At 33.6% G+C, this 17,067-nt stretch overlaps 1 protein-coding gene across 1 annotated transcript; it reads right to left on the reverse strand.

Annotated features, from left to right (window-relative positions):
• Positions 1-722: 722 nt before the first annotated feature.
• On the reverse strand, positions 723-17,038 carry LOC129228687 (60S acidic ribosomal protein P1-like). The gene is made up of 4 exons (XM_054863374.1): positions 16,801-17,038; positions 6,484-6,544; positions 3,178-3,363; positions 723-791 (listed from the first exon to the last, which is right to left on the reverse strand). Exons 1-4 carry the CDS (start codon positions 16,870-16,872, stop codon positions 778-780), a joined length of 333 nt encoding a protein of 110 aa, XP_054719349.1. The 5' UTR covers positions 16,873-17,038; the 3' UTR covers positions 723-777.
• Positions 17,039-17,067: the final 29 nt, after the last annotated feature.

Here is a 17,067-nt window from a genome sequence, read left to right on the forward strand (position 1 = left end):
TTCTGTTATTTTTTAATTATTAACTTTTATTTAATCCGATACTCCTATCAATTAGAAATTGGGTTTCATACATGCAAATAAGCTTTAATTTTAATGTTTTAGGAGACATTTAGGATAAAATAAGATCGTTTCTATATATCAAAATTTCTACATATCGAATTTTTTTTTACGACAATTTGATACTTAGATATATGGAGGTCCGACTTTTTGACGCACAATCCAATTATTTGAGAGAATTTAAGCACTAACAAATTTTTCAAGCACTTTTCAAGGGCGTGCAAATCTTGATAATACAAAATATGCGTAAATTTACGTATTATTACAATATTTGAAATAAACACCTAGAACATTTTGGAAAAGTTGTTGCTTCTTGCACTTTTTCTTTTTTAAACCAAAAAGTAGTCACACACCTTTTTAGTTGTCAGTGGTAAGCCAGTGGTATGAGAGGTATACCAAGCAAAGAGTTTCTTCCAATCACAAAACTGCATCCCTTTGGTGCAGCTGTGGAAGCTAAAAACCAAATTTCAACAAGTAATATTATATACACATCTGCCAACATGAACTGGGGAAAAAAAATACAATGCATGATCGTAATTTTTTTTTAAAAGGGGGGGGGGCAACTTCCTTACGCTACAAATATCTAGGAATCTCGAGAAAAACCAGTACAGTTGGCAGTTATGAATATGGTAACTATAAAATTTTATACAAAAAAATCTAGAAAATGTATTAAAAATGCTGTTTATTTAACATATTCTGAAAATGTACAGCTTGGTTCCTTTAATCAAAGAGACCTGAAAAGGAAAAAAAAATACATATGAGCATTTCAGATTATCTTTTTATGCAATAATTCTTCTAAGTAAGTTGCAGGTTTCATTAAAACTAAAAGTTAAAAAACTATTCAAAATTCAATAATCTATTTATCTTTCATGCATGCAAGGTGGAAGACATTTAATAGTTACAACTAACATGCCAAATATTAAACCATCTGAATAAACAGGGTAAATTTCTTTTAAGTTAAAAGAAATAATTTTTTTCTGACATTCAACACTCTTAAAGGGCAAGAATTTTTTTTAAAAAAATTTAATTTAATGAATTTAATAAAAATAAAAACATAACTTAATTTCTTTGCCTCTTCGTGTCCTAAATCCAAAAAATCTTATTCCTATGGCGGATGCAAAGAGATTGCAATTTTTGCAATAAAAGTACTAAGAACATCACATTCACTCGTATCAGATTGGTGATAGAAGAAAATCTTTTTTTGTAGAGTAAAAAATGAGGAGTTTATCAGCAGATAATAGCAAAATTTAGGAGTGTTAGTGGCCCTTATTTTCTTTTCTTAAAAAGCAGGAGCATGAAATATTTTCTATTTATCATTCAATTTTACAATTTAAGTTTAAATACTGGTTGATTTTGCAGCTATTTTTGGCATCACCTCTACAAAAATTTGACTAGCAAAATTAGTAGATTCACATAAAAAAAATATAATAAAAATGGTGCCTTCACAAATATGGAAATTATTGCTCTGCTTAAAACAAAATATACTCATGAAATAGAATGTTGTACCAATTAATACAAACATTATATGAGTGACATTTATTTACTAGCTTGCATGTGGGAAATAAGCTTGAATAAGTTTGGCACATTCAGAGTGATTGTGCAGCAATCTTTTAACATATGCTTGGATCATCATTTTTGATTACAGTCGAACCTTGATATCTTGAACCTCCTTCTCTCAAAACCCTTGATGTCTCGAAAAAATTTTTCCCCTGCATTTTCTATGAAAACCCTTATGTATTTTCCATAGTTATCTTTAAATTTATTTTTCGAAACCCTTGATCTGTCGAAATTTTTGCACAGAATCAAGTTACAGTTGTCGTTTTTCTTTGGCAATTTTTGTAGTAAAATCAGTTTCAGGGACCAGTTTTTATCTCTCTTCTTGGAAACTTTGTAATTAGGGGATTGAAGCAAGATAATAGGTTGAAGACTACTTTATTGATCGTATTTCAAAGTGGTCTCATAGAACATATATAAATGCATATAGCGTATGTGTGTGAAATTGTGAGAGTTTCTAATGTAATTTTTTTAAAACCTTGATATCTCGAATTTTTTTTCGTCCCGAGAGATTTGAGATATCGAGTTGTACTGTATCTCCTAAAATGTACAGAATAAAAAACCTGCTGAGCTAGGGATACATTTTTGCTCTCCCTATGGTTTCTTAGCCCCCCCTCCCCCCCAATCAGGAAAAAAAATCAATTTTAAAATTGAGACCTATTGCTGTCTGAAATTCTCTGCCATCAAACATTTCTTTGTTCCTTAGCTGAGTTTTTTTTCATCTTTCCATTTATTCTTTTAACTTATCAATGAAACTAAAAACATCCTACTTTAGAGATTAGATATTTGCTTTCCCAAGTAAAATTAAGTTGAATTCTTTTGTATGTGTTATTAATGCTAGAATGCCGATTATTTTCACAAAATAGGATAATAGTAAAAACTCTCAAATGCCAATATTGAATTTCACAAAAATAGGAAGTAAGAGAAAAATACTGGATTGGCCCTTCTAAATACTTGTTGGCAGAAAAATGAGCCTCTCTGAATACAGTTGATTGTGCCACTGTATTTGGCATTATGTGCTCCAGCAAACTAACTTTTTATGCCTTAATTTGAAGTCCAAAACTAGAAAGAAATGAAGGAAACTTTTGTTCCATTTTTTACCTCTTGCTACTACTGTTTATAAATCCGAAAGCGAAAAGATAAGTTTCAAAAGATTCAATCTAAACTCTCTCATTAGACATATTTGTGTGCCAAATCTAGAGCAGAAATTAGCTAAGATATTGTAAAGTTACTGCAAGCTACAAATACATTGCAACATTCAGTCTGCATTTTTATAATTTTATCACCCCCTCCCCCCTCAGTTGCCCTCAAACTACTCAGTTCCTGTCTTTGTGGCCTGCTGTCTCAAAAAGGTTGTGCATGCCTGCCGCATAACTACTACTCCCCTCTTGTGTTGTGATAATTTTTAGCTAATCGGACAATTCCTGACAAAACTTATATAAAACCCCCCCAAAAGCATTTCGGTTCCATTTAATTTCCTTGCCAGAATTCATGATTCGGAAATCAAAACACTTGGAACTTTGAAATAGAAACAGAAAAATACAATGGTTGTAAGTGATCACTAACCAAATCCCATGTCATCATCTTCCTCTTCCGACTCTTCCTGTTTCTCTTCCTTTTTGGCCTCCTTACCACCTGCATCCTCAGCAACTTCAGCTGCGGCACCACCAGCTGGAGCAGCTGCAGCTCCTGAGCCTACATTGGTGATGAGCTGTTTCACATCAACTCCCTCTAGTGCTCGAGCAAAAAGACCTGGAATATTCATGTAAGAAAGATGAAACTCTGAGAAAAACCCTTTTACAATAGTAGTGTTTTTTCTACTAAATCAATCACTAGGACAAGCCACTGTGATTTTGATAACAATTTACTATATGCTTTTAAACAAGTTAAAATTTATCATTTTAAGCTACACAACATACTAAGTTTCAAAATTAAATTAAAACATATCTACATAAAGTACAAGATTATATCTACTTTGGCGGAAAAGAAAGGAGAAAGTAAGGAGGAAATCTAAAAAAATTTCGTAAAAGGGATGATATTCAAAACTGCATCAAAATAGAACCTAGAAGCCATGATATTCAAAAATTCAACAAAAAATGGCTAATTTACGAGTTTTAAAGGTAATACATATTTAAGTATAAGTAATTTTGTACAATTTGATGCATTGCACCAGTTTATTTGAGTTTATGGTGTTAAACAAGTGAGAACATTAATTTTAAAATTAGGTCAGTTTGTAAAGTTTAGTCTGTTTGTAAGGTCTGTCTGTACATTAACGATTGGCTAACTTTTTCTTTGCATTGGAACCCAAAATTTGTTTTCAATAAAATTCGAGACTGTGGGTGCTAAGCCACATTTTTTTGATTAACTTTTGCATTTTTTCTAAAATAAATTAAAGTAATAAAAATATTATTGAAATGATGAATAAAATAAGCAGATATAAGGTAGCATTTTGTAAAAAATTACTCAAGAATAAAAATAATTGAGATACTTGCAAGATGCAAAAAGATTGAAATTGCAAACGAGGCATGCAACTTTCGGCGCATGATGTAATTGACGTTGTTGGCATGATTCCAAACCATACGCTTTTGGCAGATAGATATTGCGGTAGATGAAGATTCGAGGGAAGAAAAATAGAATAAGAAATCAAGGACTGAAAAATTCGTATCTTTTTCCAATTTTTAAGGAAAAGAAGGCCTGAAAGAGGCAAAAAAAGGAACAAAGGTCACAAAAGCAGGAATTCCGGTAAAAGCCTGAAAAAGCCTTATCTATGACCTAGCTTAATACACTATGTCTTTGATGGTTTTTACTCCCCCCCCCCCTTCATCTACTAAGTGATCCAGGTTGTGCAACACTGATCTATACGGATTTTAATATTTCACATCAAGCCAACAATTAAACTTTTAGACTCACAAACAGCATCAGGGATGGAAAATCAAAAATTCATTTCCGTATCAGCAAAATTGCCAATTTTGTATCAGGTGCATTCACGGTTTCTTAACAAAATCTTTTGTCACTACAGTTTGAACACTTGTAGCAAAAAAGTACATATAAATAGTTCTTAAAACTCAATTTGGTAACAATATTGTAATTAAAAAAAAAAAGGAGTGCACACAAAAACTATTTTTGGTAAATGAACGATTTCTCATAATACATACATAACTAGAATCTTTACTAACCTAATTCCATGTTATTTGCCAAAAGTTGATAGGGCAAATTTGACCATGTTCTACTTGACCAATCATGTGTTTATAGTGGTATTTTTTTATGCCAGAATTTGAAAAAAATGAAAACAAAAACTCATATAATTTTGTGCCAAAATTTCATAACTCTACATATGTTTTGCTTTCCCTCATGAAAAAATGACAAATTTGACATGTCAAACTTTTGTTATGCCACAAAAATAGAACTTGGTTCTTTCAGAGAATTAAATAAATTTTAATAAAACATTTAATTTCATTTGAGGGGGGAGGGGTGACACTGCGTTACCGACCCGTGAGACACCTGTGCCTTGCAAGACCAAAATACATGTTGCATCACATGTGCATCAACATATCTTTCGTCTATAACTAAGAATACATGTGCAATTCTTACATGTTTTGGGAGAAATGAAGGGCTAACCCTTTGCACCTTCATTGTCTAACCAGATTGGATTTACACATTGCTAATTAACATTAGTGTGAAAAAATGACATTGGATCATTGCCTGTACATCAATGTATTACCAATGCATCGGCTTAGAGAAATATTAGAGATATACACACTAGTTTTTGACGACGCTTCGCCCAGCCCTACAACTAGAGACGTACTGAGTACTCGGCCGAGTTACCAAGTACCAATTATGTTTTAAGAAGAACCATCGACACACATGTGATGAATTTTGAACTTATTGGAATAGTAGTATAGAACTCCTTCTCCATATAATGATTTTGAAAACTAAATTCCTGCTGAAATTTAATCACGCATTATATAAACAATTATGATTATGTCTAAAATTTTACAAAAAAATTACTTTTAAAATTGAAAATAAATAAAAGGTATGATTAATCAAGTTGGAATTAAAACAAATTACAGTAAAATCCCTCTAATGCGGACAATTTTTTTTGTTCGCAATAGTGAGGTGTCCGAAGGACGGGTTTAAGAATGTTATTTGCATTGGAACTGGGGAATTAAAAATTGTCTGCCTGCCTTTGAGGGGTGTACGTTAGGAGGGTTTTCACTGTATACCAATCACTTATAGTTCTAGTCAGCCAAATATAATTTTTAAAAGCATATAAAACAAATGTGCAGGAACAATGCATACACCTGTTTCTGCCCCCCCCCCCCCTTCCCATCACAAGTAACGTCTTTTTCAGTGCATGACATGTGAGCTAAAGAATGTAAAGACATTGGACAAAAAAATCCGATTGTTGTCTTTAAATCCACGAGCTCCTATTTTGTGCATTGAAAAAAGAATTCCTTGTAACGCCAAAACATGTGTCTGCAGTATTCCTGCACTGTACTTTTAACGTTGTTTTATTTTTTAAGCAAAGATATTTTTATATTTTTTATAACTAATTTTTGGTTGAAGCAAAAATCCATTTTTAATATATAAATTCCATATTTTCTATACTTACCTTTTTTGCATAATTTTTAATAAATAAGTTTTATTAACTTTGGAGACTTATAAATTTGAATTGAAAATGATTGCAAAATATAATGCTTGCTCTTTTTTTTTATATAAATTTTAGTATCTGTGTTTGACAATATTCAATTTTTTGCAACTACTCGGTATTGGCCGTGTATCTGATCAGAATTTGGTCGAGTACCGAGTACTCGGTACGTCCCTACCTACAACAGACCTTGACAAATTTAAAAGCTGAACTGAAAAACTCACCTGGCCAATAAGACTCAACATCGACATTGGCAGCTTTAAGGATTGTAGACATCTTTTCTGGCTATAAAAGATTAATAGATGTTTCTATTATATATCAGACAAATTAATCAGAATTTCCTAGTTTACTAGGACAAAAACATAAAACATGGACCCATCAGATTAAATATAAGGCTGCCAGGAAACTTAAAGTTTAGAGGCTCCAGAGTCCTATATTGCAGGCAATAACAAAATATTAAGTTATATGTAAAATGCATGCTACAGTAAAACCTGTAAAATTGACCACCTGTCTATGTAGACCGCTTTTATCAGGACCGGAATTAATCTTATCTTATATAATGAAGGAAAACCTCTGTAACTTGGCCACCTCTCTATCTTGACCACCTGTCTATCTTGACCACTAATGTACACCAAATTTGGTTTGGAGTATTGTAAAACGCAGTGGTTGCGGCACCGGCCGTCGGAGCTGGATTCGGCATTCGACCAAGAAACTCGCGCATGCGCAAATCTGACACTTTCAACGGATTGACACGCCTCTTTCGCTGCGCGTGGCGCGGCGGTTCCAGCTAGCGACGTCACTAATTCCAACTACTTCCGACCTTGTGCGTGCGTGCTTGGTTCGTGTAAAAATGGCTAGCATCATGGAACGCGGTGCGAGTTTCAAAGCGTACATTGAATATTCGAAAACTGTTTAAAAGAGTTCAAAATGAATAGCTCTACAGATTTCCTTTCTAGAATTTCGCGCTCGAGGGCATGAGTCAGAATTCGGAAAAGAATTCCTGCCGTATTATACGACCGGCGGTGACACACATCGGTTAGTCGCTGTAAATCTACCTTAATTCTTATTAAATTATCGCTAAATATAGTATTTCACTGGAAATTCATATTAAGTCGCATATTATACATCCGACCTCCATAGAATTTCATAAGGTCTATTTGAATCATGTCCGACCCAAAGCAGCGGCACTCGAGGGCATGGGTCGGAGATGGTCGATGTATCGCATCGAATAATTGAATTATGATTAAAGCATAATTACAGATCGTGTATGCCGTTTTAATATCTATATTAATTCCAGAACTATCATTTCGCTCGGCGTATATATCTTAATTTGCGTAGTCGGCCATATATTACTCGTCCGACCGCTTAGAATGTCATTGGGAAAGAATCTTAATTTGTGTGGTCGGCCATACATATTTCGTCCGACCGCTCAGCATGGTCATTGGGAAAGTATCTTAATTTGTGTGGTCTGCCATACATAATTCGTCCGACCGCTTAGACTCATTGGGAAAGAATCTTAATTTGTGTGGTCGGCCATACATATTTCGTCCGACCGCTTAGCATGGTCATTGGGAAAGTATCTTAATTTGTGTGGTCGGCCATACATAATTCGTCCGACCGCATAGAATATCATTGGTCGGCTGTTGAAATTAGATCCCGCCCATCGTAACGCCCCCTTGGTCGGGTTCATAAAACAATCCCGACCCCATGGCAGTAATTTCTACTCTGCGCATGCGCAGAAGGAGGTCGGTACTTCATTGCATTTCCGGCGGTCGGTGCCGCAACCACTGCCATTGTAAAAACCCTTTGTAAGTTGACCACTTGGTTTATTTTTTAAAACTTAATTTAGCAAATTATTTTATTTTATTATTATTTTTTTAATAGCTTTCCAAGAGTATTTTTGATGCCAGACTAGCATTTTACCAACTAAATAAAACACCCTTTTATTGTCCAAACTTGTTTTTCTTTTGTTGTTCTATTTGAGATTACCTTTTGTACTTTGTGTTCAATGAAAAAATGTCAGTAAAAAAGTACAAAGCATTTTTTCCAGTTGCAATATTTTGTGGCAACACTGAACTTATGCTAAAGAGCAAAGTTACTTGCATTGCAGTATTTCTGGTGCAAGGGATTAAGAGATAGGACATATTCATTTTCAATTACCTTTGCAAACTAGGAGAGTCCAGCTTGTTGCTCTTTGTGTTATAGTTTTACATAAACTAGCTTCAAAAAGAAAGTTAGTTGAACTTGAGATTGATAAAAAGCATGAAATATTAAAATTAATCGAAAATGGAGGAATCCAGAGAAAATTAGCTGACACATATGGAATTTCCAAAACTGGTGTCATAAGTGCGCCAAACTTCAATAAGGAATTATTTTGTTGAAAAGTAGATTATTATACTTACAAATGTATATGAGAAAAAAATGAAGCGAAAAAATTATTATTTTTGATTAGCTATGATATGAATTTTTAGGAACTATTAATTTCAAATAAGTAACTTTTCATAAACAATATGATTTTTTTTAAATCAATTAACTGAAATTTTAAATTTGCATAACACATTATACGTCATTCTCAGAAAATAATCTCTAAACATATGTTGAATAATATTTTAAATTATTGTTTCAAAGTAATGTTAAGCAATGAAAGTGAGTTGAATAGAAAGAGTAAGTATAAATTAGTCAAAAAATGAATACATTGTGTAAAAAATGACAAAAAAAAAATCATTACCCCCTTTATAAGTTGACCACCTGTCTAAGTTGGCCACCAAAGTACTGCACCGCAAGTGGTCAACTTACACAGGTTTCACTGTACTATGACCAGTATGATCATCAGTGGCCTCATTTACCTCGTCGAAATGGACTTGTTTCAGCGTCGTCTGCTCGATCACGTGATCTCGGTGTCACATGATTTCCGGTTCGCGCCGAAAGACAGTGAATTCGTGTTCTGATTAAGCAGAAGATTTTTGTTTACATTAAGTTTTGGGGGAAAAACCATTCTGTTTCATGCTTACTTGTTCTCATGAGTTTATTTAAGAGATATAAAAGTCAAACAAGGTTGTTTTCCATGGATTTCCTTTGAAAAAAAAGTTTTTTGAACAGAGCTTGTCAACACGAAATGACAAGCTTTGCCAGGAACGAATGCATTGTTGTTATGAGTTCAAATACTTGATTAATATTGTGTTCGACGCCAGCCATTCACTAAAGTTTTTTTTTTACAGAAACATGCACTTCTTGCAGCATTTTTATTGAATAAATGTGTTATAAACAAAATCTTATCGTACCACATATGACTCGCAGTAAGTACGACATATTTTGCTGTCATCGAATACATGTTACATTAAAATGCATATTTGATAGATTCGAATAATCGTTTCGGATATTTGCTGGGTTTTTTCGTTACACGTACTTCCTTGCTAGGAAAATTTTCAGAGCATTCAAATACAAAATCATATTCATAATTTCAAACTAAACAAGAATCAAAGAATTTGGTTCTTCTGCATGACTGGGTGGTTACAACAGGGAGGTTTAGAGTCATATTTAAAATCAAATCCTCTGTAGTAGCTTTTCAGTTTACCTGACTAATGCTTTGCAGTTTAGAATTGCTTCTATTTTCTTGTTTGATGAGTTATATATGTTTTTCCCTCTAAAATTTAATGTAGAAACTTTTCTAAATAATTTATTAGAAGTGCTTTTTTTCGATGCATTTTTTTTAGCTATTTCAACTTTATTCTTCAAAACAAACAAGTAAATATAACTTAAAATTTAGTTTTTTTATTAAGGAATTGTTAAAGCCCAAGATTGAGAATTACTAAAGCAACTGCAAGGGGGGGGGGAGGGTTAAAGCCTACATTAAGAAACTAAACTATATCAGGTGCCAATAGCAATTCATATATGTGAATCAAGGGTGCCAAAAAATTTTTTCGGGGACTGCGAAAAAGTAATAATGTTATTTGATTATTTAAACTTCTAGGCTATTTTATTTTCTAAAAGTTTTCTTTCAATGCAGTGCTGAATTAAGGGGAATCAAGCCTGGGCCCTTGCCCTGAACAGCAAATGCATCCTATTTTTGACCTTTTAAGTAAAAGTAATAGTTTCAAGTGTTTTTCACTTAACTTGCAAATATTGCAAAAACATACATTTTAGATTAAAATCCTTATGCTGCCGTGCTAAGCTCAAGTCATATCTGCATCTGAAGTGAGCTCAAAATGAGGAACTGCTATTTAAAGTTTTAGGCCGGCATAGGCTCACATGAGAAACAAAAATTATATCAGGCACCAAAAGCGGCTGGTGCCACCATTAAGACACAGATGTCAATGCACAGATGGTTTTGTTACCCTGTTTCCACGAGATAGAGGCACCTCAACGATTAGAAACCGAAATAGGATTTTTTTTCAATTTTGCCGAAAGCGTTCAAAGCTTAACAATTACTCAAGGGATCTTTTACTGTCGCATAATCGTGGCACAAGGGACCTGATGATTTTCTGCATCTGGAAAACGTACCAACTGGCTACCGGGAATCAGGACACAGTACCAAGACATAACCTGGCCACCACGCCACCCAGCCGACTTACACTTAACACGGGAATCGAAGAATTTCATCATTTTTTTATCAATCATTGTTTTTGAACTTAAGAAATGAGGGGCAAGGCTCTCTTTGTTTTTGAAAATGAAGGAGCATCTATCTCCTTCCAACGTTTTATAATGTAATATTGCCTCCTCCTTCCACCACACCTTGGATATCAAATTGTGTGCAGGGCCGCTGAGAGCCAAGGCGCGCCTTGCCATAAAACTTGTCAAATTTATGCTACTCCGATTCTGAGTCAGGCACCCTGAAGGGAAGGGCCCCTAGTTTTCCGACAACCTGACATGTCATATAACCTCTTGTCGGTCCTGTTTTTATGAAGGCAGTTATAACTAAAATAAGTTTTTTAAGTTTTATTCATACACAAGAAAGCTCGCAAACTTGCGCCCTTCTCGCCCCTGCAAGATTGTACCGATGTTACAGATAAGAACATAAGCACAGTAGAATGTACAGAGCATGCGGTGAGACTTGAGAAAGCCAAAACTATGCATTATTTTCTCAGATATCGTATTGACAACCCTGTCATTTTAAATTTTTTTAATTAAGGGGCGGAGCGTCGAAGGGTATTAACTGAATATAATGTTGTTTTAATAATGTTTTCGTAAAACAGTTACCTTGCAAAAGTAATTCACAATAGTTGTTTTTAAGCAAATTTAATTATGTAAGCAGACCTGGATCTATAAATTTTGAGCACTCCTGCAAAAAGATCCATGAGGCCCCAAAATTGTCAACTAGGTCTCCCCTGCTCCCCCCCAAAAATTTAATTTTAAATCAGTGTGTTTAATTTACATCTTCAATATTTCTACATACATTTTCGCATTCATACATTTTTGAATTTAATGTTTGAATTTATTATTATGAAAAAATTAAAAGCTTTTTACTACTTGTCTAAGTATTTCCAAGAGCGCAATGCAGATTTTTTCAATCCTGCTTTTTGGAAACATTTTATTTGATAAGTTATGCTTATAAGCACCAAGTAAACAAGTTTCGCATTGCTCAGCATTGTTCAAATTTCATTCAATTTTTGAATTTCAATCCAGGTTTTTAAAAATATCTAAAACTTCTCCCGTAAGATTTCCACATTCTATATATGGAAGTATTTATTTAATTAATAATTCTACTTTTGTTTTTGTTAATACGTTTGACACATGCTTTTGCAACTTATAATTTGAATAATTCAAATTATAAGTTGTTTTGAGTTTCAGATCTCCTACTCATCCTTAAACTGACACTTGGGACCGGCATGCCTTTGTGTAATGACCCCGGGTAAAATACCGAAATGTATAAGTTAAAAATAAGTTTCAGGAAATAGTCGAATAGTGGGTTACACAAACATCTGTCTGCGTATAGCATCATCAGAGCTGCTCGTTGACACTTTCAGATTCCGAGGGGGTTGCGGGGTCACTAGAAAGGGGGGGGGGGTGATGATGCTAGCAAATCGTGCCACTTTCCAAAAAATAATAATAACAAAGTACAAAATTACATACTGGTAGAGATTCTATTTCTAATGTGAGTAAAATGTTCATATTATTTATCTGAAAATTTTGTAGAAACAAAACAGTTAATAATTTTGGATGCAGAAATTTCAAATTTTGCTTTTGAAAATGTTTTAAGTGAAAAAAGTGACCATTCCTGAACTTTGATGGTTTGGTCAGCTTATGTTTTTGTTCTCAGATTTTTATTTTTCGAACTGGAATGACTTTTCATTATGATTTTTCAAAATTTTGAAAATTTTTAATGTTGCCGTACACTAGCGCAGCCAGAAATACCTTCTGAAGGGGTTTTTTTGTGTGTTTAAAACAGCCCTTTCATATGCATAAACTACTGTATTAGAATTTGCATTTTTATGTTAAAAACAATGCCTTTGGGGGGTGTTTTCACCCCCAACCCTCCCTCCTCCTTCGCTGCGCCACTGTTGCCGTAGGATATAAAACATTTTTTATCATTTCAATTTTTTGTTATTTTTTGAAATTAACATTTTAGATTCTTCTTTTTTATTACTAAGCATTTGTTGACTTTCCTAAATATTATTCGTTGAATTTCTATTTTTTTGCAGCTATTACTGAAACAACTTCTTACCAAATTTGCCAAAAATATTTACAACTGTATTTGTATACTTGTCACAAAAAAAAAAAAAAAGTTTGGTTTCTAGGGCCGGGGGTCCCTTTGTGGTGTCTCCCCTCCCCAAACCGCACCATGGGATCTTCATGGTCTATCTCAGTTCAAGATGTAACTGTCTATTGTTTCGCTTCAAAATAACACAACAAAGGGAAAATACCATTGATAATTAAAAAAAAAAAAAAACATAATTGCCCATTTTGGCAAATTCAAAAACAAACTTTGGAATTGAATTTATCTATTGGTTTGTAAAATAAAGTTGAAATAGTTAAAATATACATTTAGAAAGTTATCACATACCTAATCTGTCAGAGCTGAAACAAAATATCATGCATCAAACAAGCCTGTTGCTGGTTGTCACTTTTGTATTTGTATAAATATAGAAATAATTCTCAGCTGCAAAGTATTGGTCAGGAAAACTGAAAAACTACTACAGAGGATTTGATTACAAATATGACACCAAACCTCCCTGTCGTAACCATCCAGTAGTAATGCTTCGATATTTGTTTTTCTTTAAATAGAATGATTGAAGTCATGTATGTGATCTAGTATTCGATGCTCCAAAAATTCAACAGAAAATTTTCGAAGTTTTCCCATGAGTTTTACGAATTTTGCAGAAAACACTGTCAAAATTTCTGTCAACTTAATATTAAAAAATAATAGCTAGGAAATACCGATGCGAGAAGTGCCATTTCTCAAATATTGGAACATAGAACTAGTGCATTCGTTCCTGGCGAAGTGTCATTTCGTGTTGATAAGCTGTTCAAAACCTTTTTTTTCTCTGGAAATCCATGGAAAACAACTTTGTTGTACTTTTATACATCTTAACTACACTCATCAGAACAAATTAACCACCGAAGAGAGTTTTTTTTTTCGCAGAAAGTAATGTAAACAAAAATCTTCACCTAAATCACAGCACGTTTTCACACTCTAGCGGAGCGGAGCGAGATCACGTGACACCGAGATCATGTGACCTATGACGACACGTGAAACGAGTCCATTGGGAGGGAGCTTTCTTTTTATTTTGCTTTCAGTGAATTGATTTATCTACGAAGGAACACCAAACAAATGAAATTGTGAAGAGGATACAAAACGGACCCAATTTACACATGAATCGACTAAACACCAAGGGACCAGATCTAGATAAAATTCAAAACTGTCTGTTAAATCAAATGAGTGCTTAAAAAAATTTTCTTTTGCAGTACTTGTCGTGTCTCATAACATGCCAAACAGAAAAAATACAACATTGAAAAAAAAGTTAAGTACTACTATACAAGCAGAATGTTTTTTCAACTATATCTACTGCTTTTATAATATTTTTAATTGATGTACCTCAAAATTGGCGAACAACATTTGTTGATCAAAAAGAAAAAAAAGTAAAATTAAAAAATTGGTTAGGTTTTTTTTAGCAGTAAGCAATCTTGCATAATATAGATGAATGCCAAATTGTGTTGAAGAAAATTTTTGACTCTGCAGAATTTTTTTATAACTACTAATGTTAATTGAAAAAAAAAGGAAGAAATTAAAAAAAGAAAGCCCACCTTATTTGTTTTTTCGGAATCTTACACAAAATGTATCTAAAAAATAATGATTTCTTCTTGAAATCGTGATCATAGTATGCTAATTATTTAAAGACAAAGGAATAAACGGATACAAATGGGGGCCGCTTTTACTATGACTGTATGGTTTTTATTTTACACAGCCTAAATTGCATGAGAAGAAAACTCAAACTATTTAAAATAAACAACTTTACAGACTCAGGAACGGTCTATGCAGGTGAATCTTGCTGTAAATTGAATTTCAATGCGTTAGTGTTGATAGAGAGAGGAAGAAAAAAAACTTGGATAATCCGCGGCAATGTATAATCCGCATATCATTAATTTTACTTTTTTTTACCAGATATAGAGCATTTATTGTTGCACCCATACTTAATTTTAAACAAAGCAGTTTTTATTGATTTCTTCACAAAATCAAATATCTTAAGAAAATTTTCAAGTAAAAAGCAGGTAGCTCATGTTTTGTCAGATCTGTATGAACTTCGAACTGAACTGCAGTTTCGTTCTTATTAGAGCACATCAAGTCTGGCTTAGTGAACAATCGAGCCCAAATCCCATTGAAGCTGAGTGCCAACAAACTAATAGATCTTACCAGCAAGCGGCCACAGCATGGGGCGGTTTGACGCTTAAATTGAAAGCAAAGCTTGGGTATGCAGTAGTAAGCTATCACCCTTTAGTCTCTGGATGTGATAACTAGGCTATCTGGTGTATTGCATTTTTTTAGTTCTCAGGACTTGAAAAATTTCATATAACAAACAAAGTGTGTAGCTAGCTTAATGTTCATTGTTACCACAAAAGGTAAAAGGATTGGAAACTAGCACATTTTGCTGTACGAGGCTTGAGACTTTCAGATGATATGAAACTATCCAAAATCCTGACCTCGATAAAGACTTATTGTCACAGAAATAGTTTCAAGATCTAAGTCACCCTGGTGGTAATAAGTTTATTTTTCTTAATACCACCCTTAGACACATTAAAAGGCTTTTAACCTTATTCATCAGACTCATTAAATCAGTTCAACTATCAGTTTATCAAGGAATATTTGTCATCAGATGAATTAATATAAAAGCACATTACATGCAGGATAAAAAGCAATAAACACTTTCCCCGAAGATTTTCTAATCTTACTAAAAAAAATCAAATTACCTCTTTCCGTCCAATTTGAGAACAAAAAAAATCTAAAATGGATGTATACATGTATCAAAGACTCTGGCCAAAAAGAAATACTGCTTCTTGGAGGATGAGCTTTGAACAACACTGTTGGAGAATTACTATCCCTGCAAATATTTGATCTGAGGGGGGTAAGCATCTCCAATAAAAGCAAGTAATTTACTCTCTTTGGGGCAAACCTAACCCAGCAGCCTTGTTAAGATCCTGCCAGGTTCAGTTCGCCACAACTATGTAGTAGTTATTTTTGATTGTGACTGGCCTCATCTTTCCTAGGCCATATAATTTCCAACCAGTTGCTTAGTACTGAGAATTTTTTCATGAAGCAATGTAATCTTTAATTATTTGATTGGAAATGAAAATATCCCTTATACTGCAAGATGAATCATTAGACTCATTAAATCAGTTCAAACCTTCATGCATTTTCAGGTTTTTATTGTCATCACTTGATTTTATATCTTGCTTAACTATTTTAAACTAAATAAAATGAAGCAAGAGCCAGGAAACTTATTTCAGTCTTTGTAGCAAAAATTAGAGTAGCATGGATTCTAGGGAAGCAGAAAAAAAATGTAGCTAGCTTAGCGTTCATTGTTACTACAAAAGTAAAAGGGATTGAAAACTAGCACATTTTACTGTACGAGGCTTGAGACTTTCAGATAGTATGAAACTACCCAAAATCCTGACCTCGATAAAAGCAATGTATTTTTGCTTTGTCGAATAAAGAAAATAAGGTACCGATTTTTATCCGAGAGAAGCAAGCAGGGAGATATTCTACTCATGCATTATAAAACATATGTAGTCGTGTTTTCTCAAATTGGAAATCCGCAGGGGACATTTAGACAACAGTTTAGAAATCTGCTTACCTTACGGATTAGCACAGTTACTAATACATACTGCCTTTTATCTTACTAATTGCCTAATATTTAGGAAATTAAGTTTCATCGAGTACGTTATCGGACCTTCCCAGAAAAATAACTTTTAAAATTCAAACAGTATGAAGCTGTGTCCTTAAAGATTGATATTTAAAACAGCTGAAATAATCATAACAAGATAATTTTAAATTCAAATTAGATGGGTAGTAATTTTTTCCTAATGAACTCATACAAACCAACACTTACTGTTATAGCAATTTCATCATCTTGTAAGATCAATGCGCTGTAAACGCAGGCCAATTCATCAACAGACAACATTTTTGGATAGATAACGCAATTAAAAAAATAGTGCACGTCGCTATTTGCCTGAGCCCAACTTAGGGGACAATGCACCTTTTCTTAATTAAAATTAAAACTACAGGGACCGCACCGAACAGCCGAAAGTAACGACCACGTGTCGTGAAATGAAGAAAATGCAGGAAAGAAAAGTGGAATTTTTGGGTGGCAATACTG

The sequence above is a fragment of the Uloborus diversus genome, chromosome 1 (genome assembly GCF_026930045.1).
Source record: "Uloborus diversus isolate 005 chromosome 1, Udiv.v.3.1, whole genome shotgun sequence".
Taxonomy (NCBI): domain Eukaryota; kingdom Metazoa; phylum Arthropoda; class Arachnida; order Araneae; family Uloboridae; genus Uloborus; species Uloborus diversus.

Bases quoted from the DNA above. Each gene is read 5' to 3' on its own strand.
- LOC129228687 (XM_054863374.1), bottom strand. From the start codon at position 16,872: ATGTTGTCTGTTGATGAATTGGCCTGCGTTTACAGCGCATTGATCTTA. The intron at 6,545-16,800 runs GTAAGTGTTGGT...AATCTTTTATAG, and splicing joins ATGATGAAATTGCTATAACA to CCAGAAAAGATGTCTACAAT. The intron at 3,364-6,483 runs GTGAGTTTTTCA...TGAATATTCCAG, and splicing joins TGTTGAGTCTTATTGGCCAG to GTCTTTTTGCTCGAGCACTA.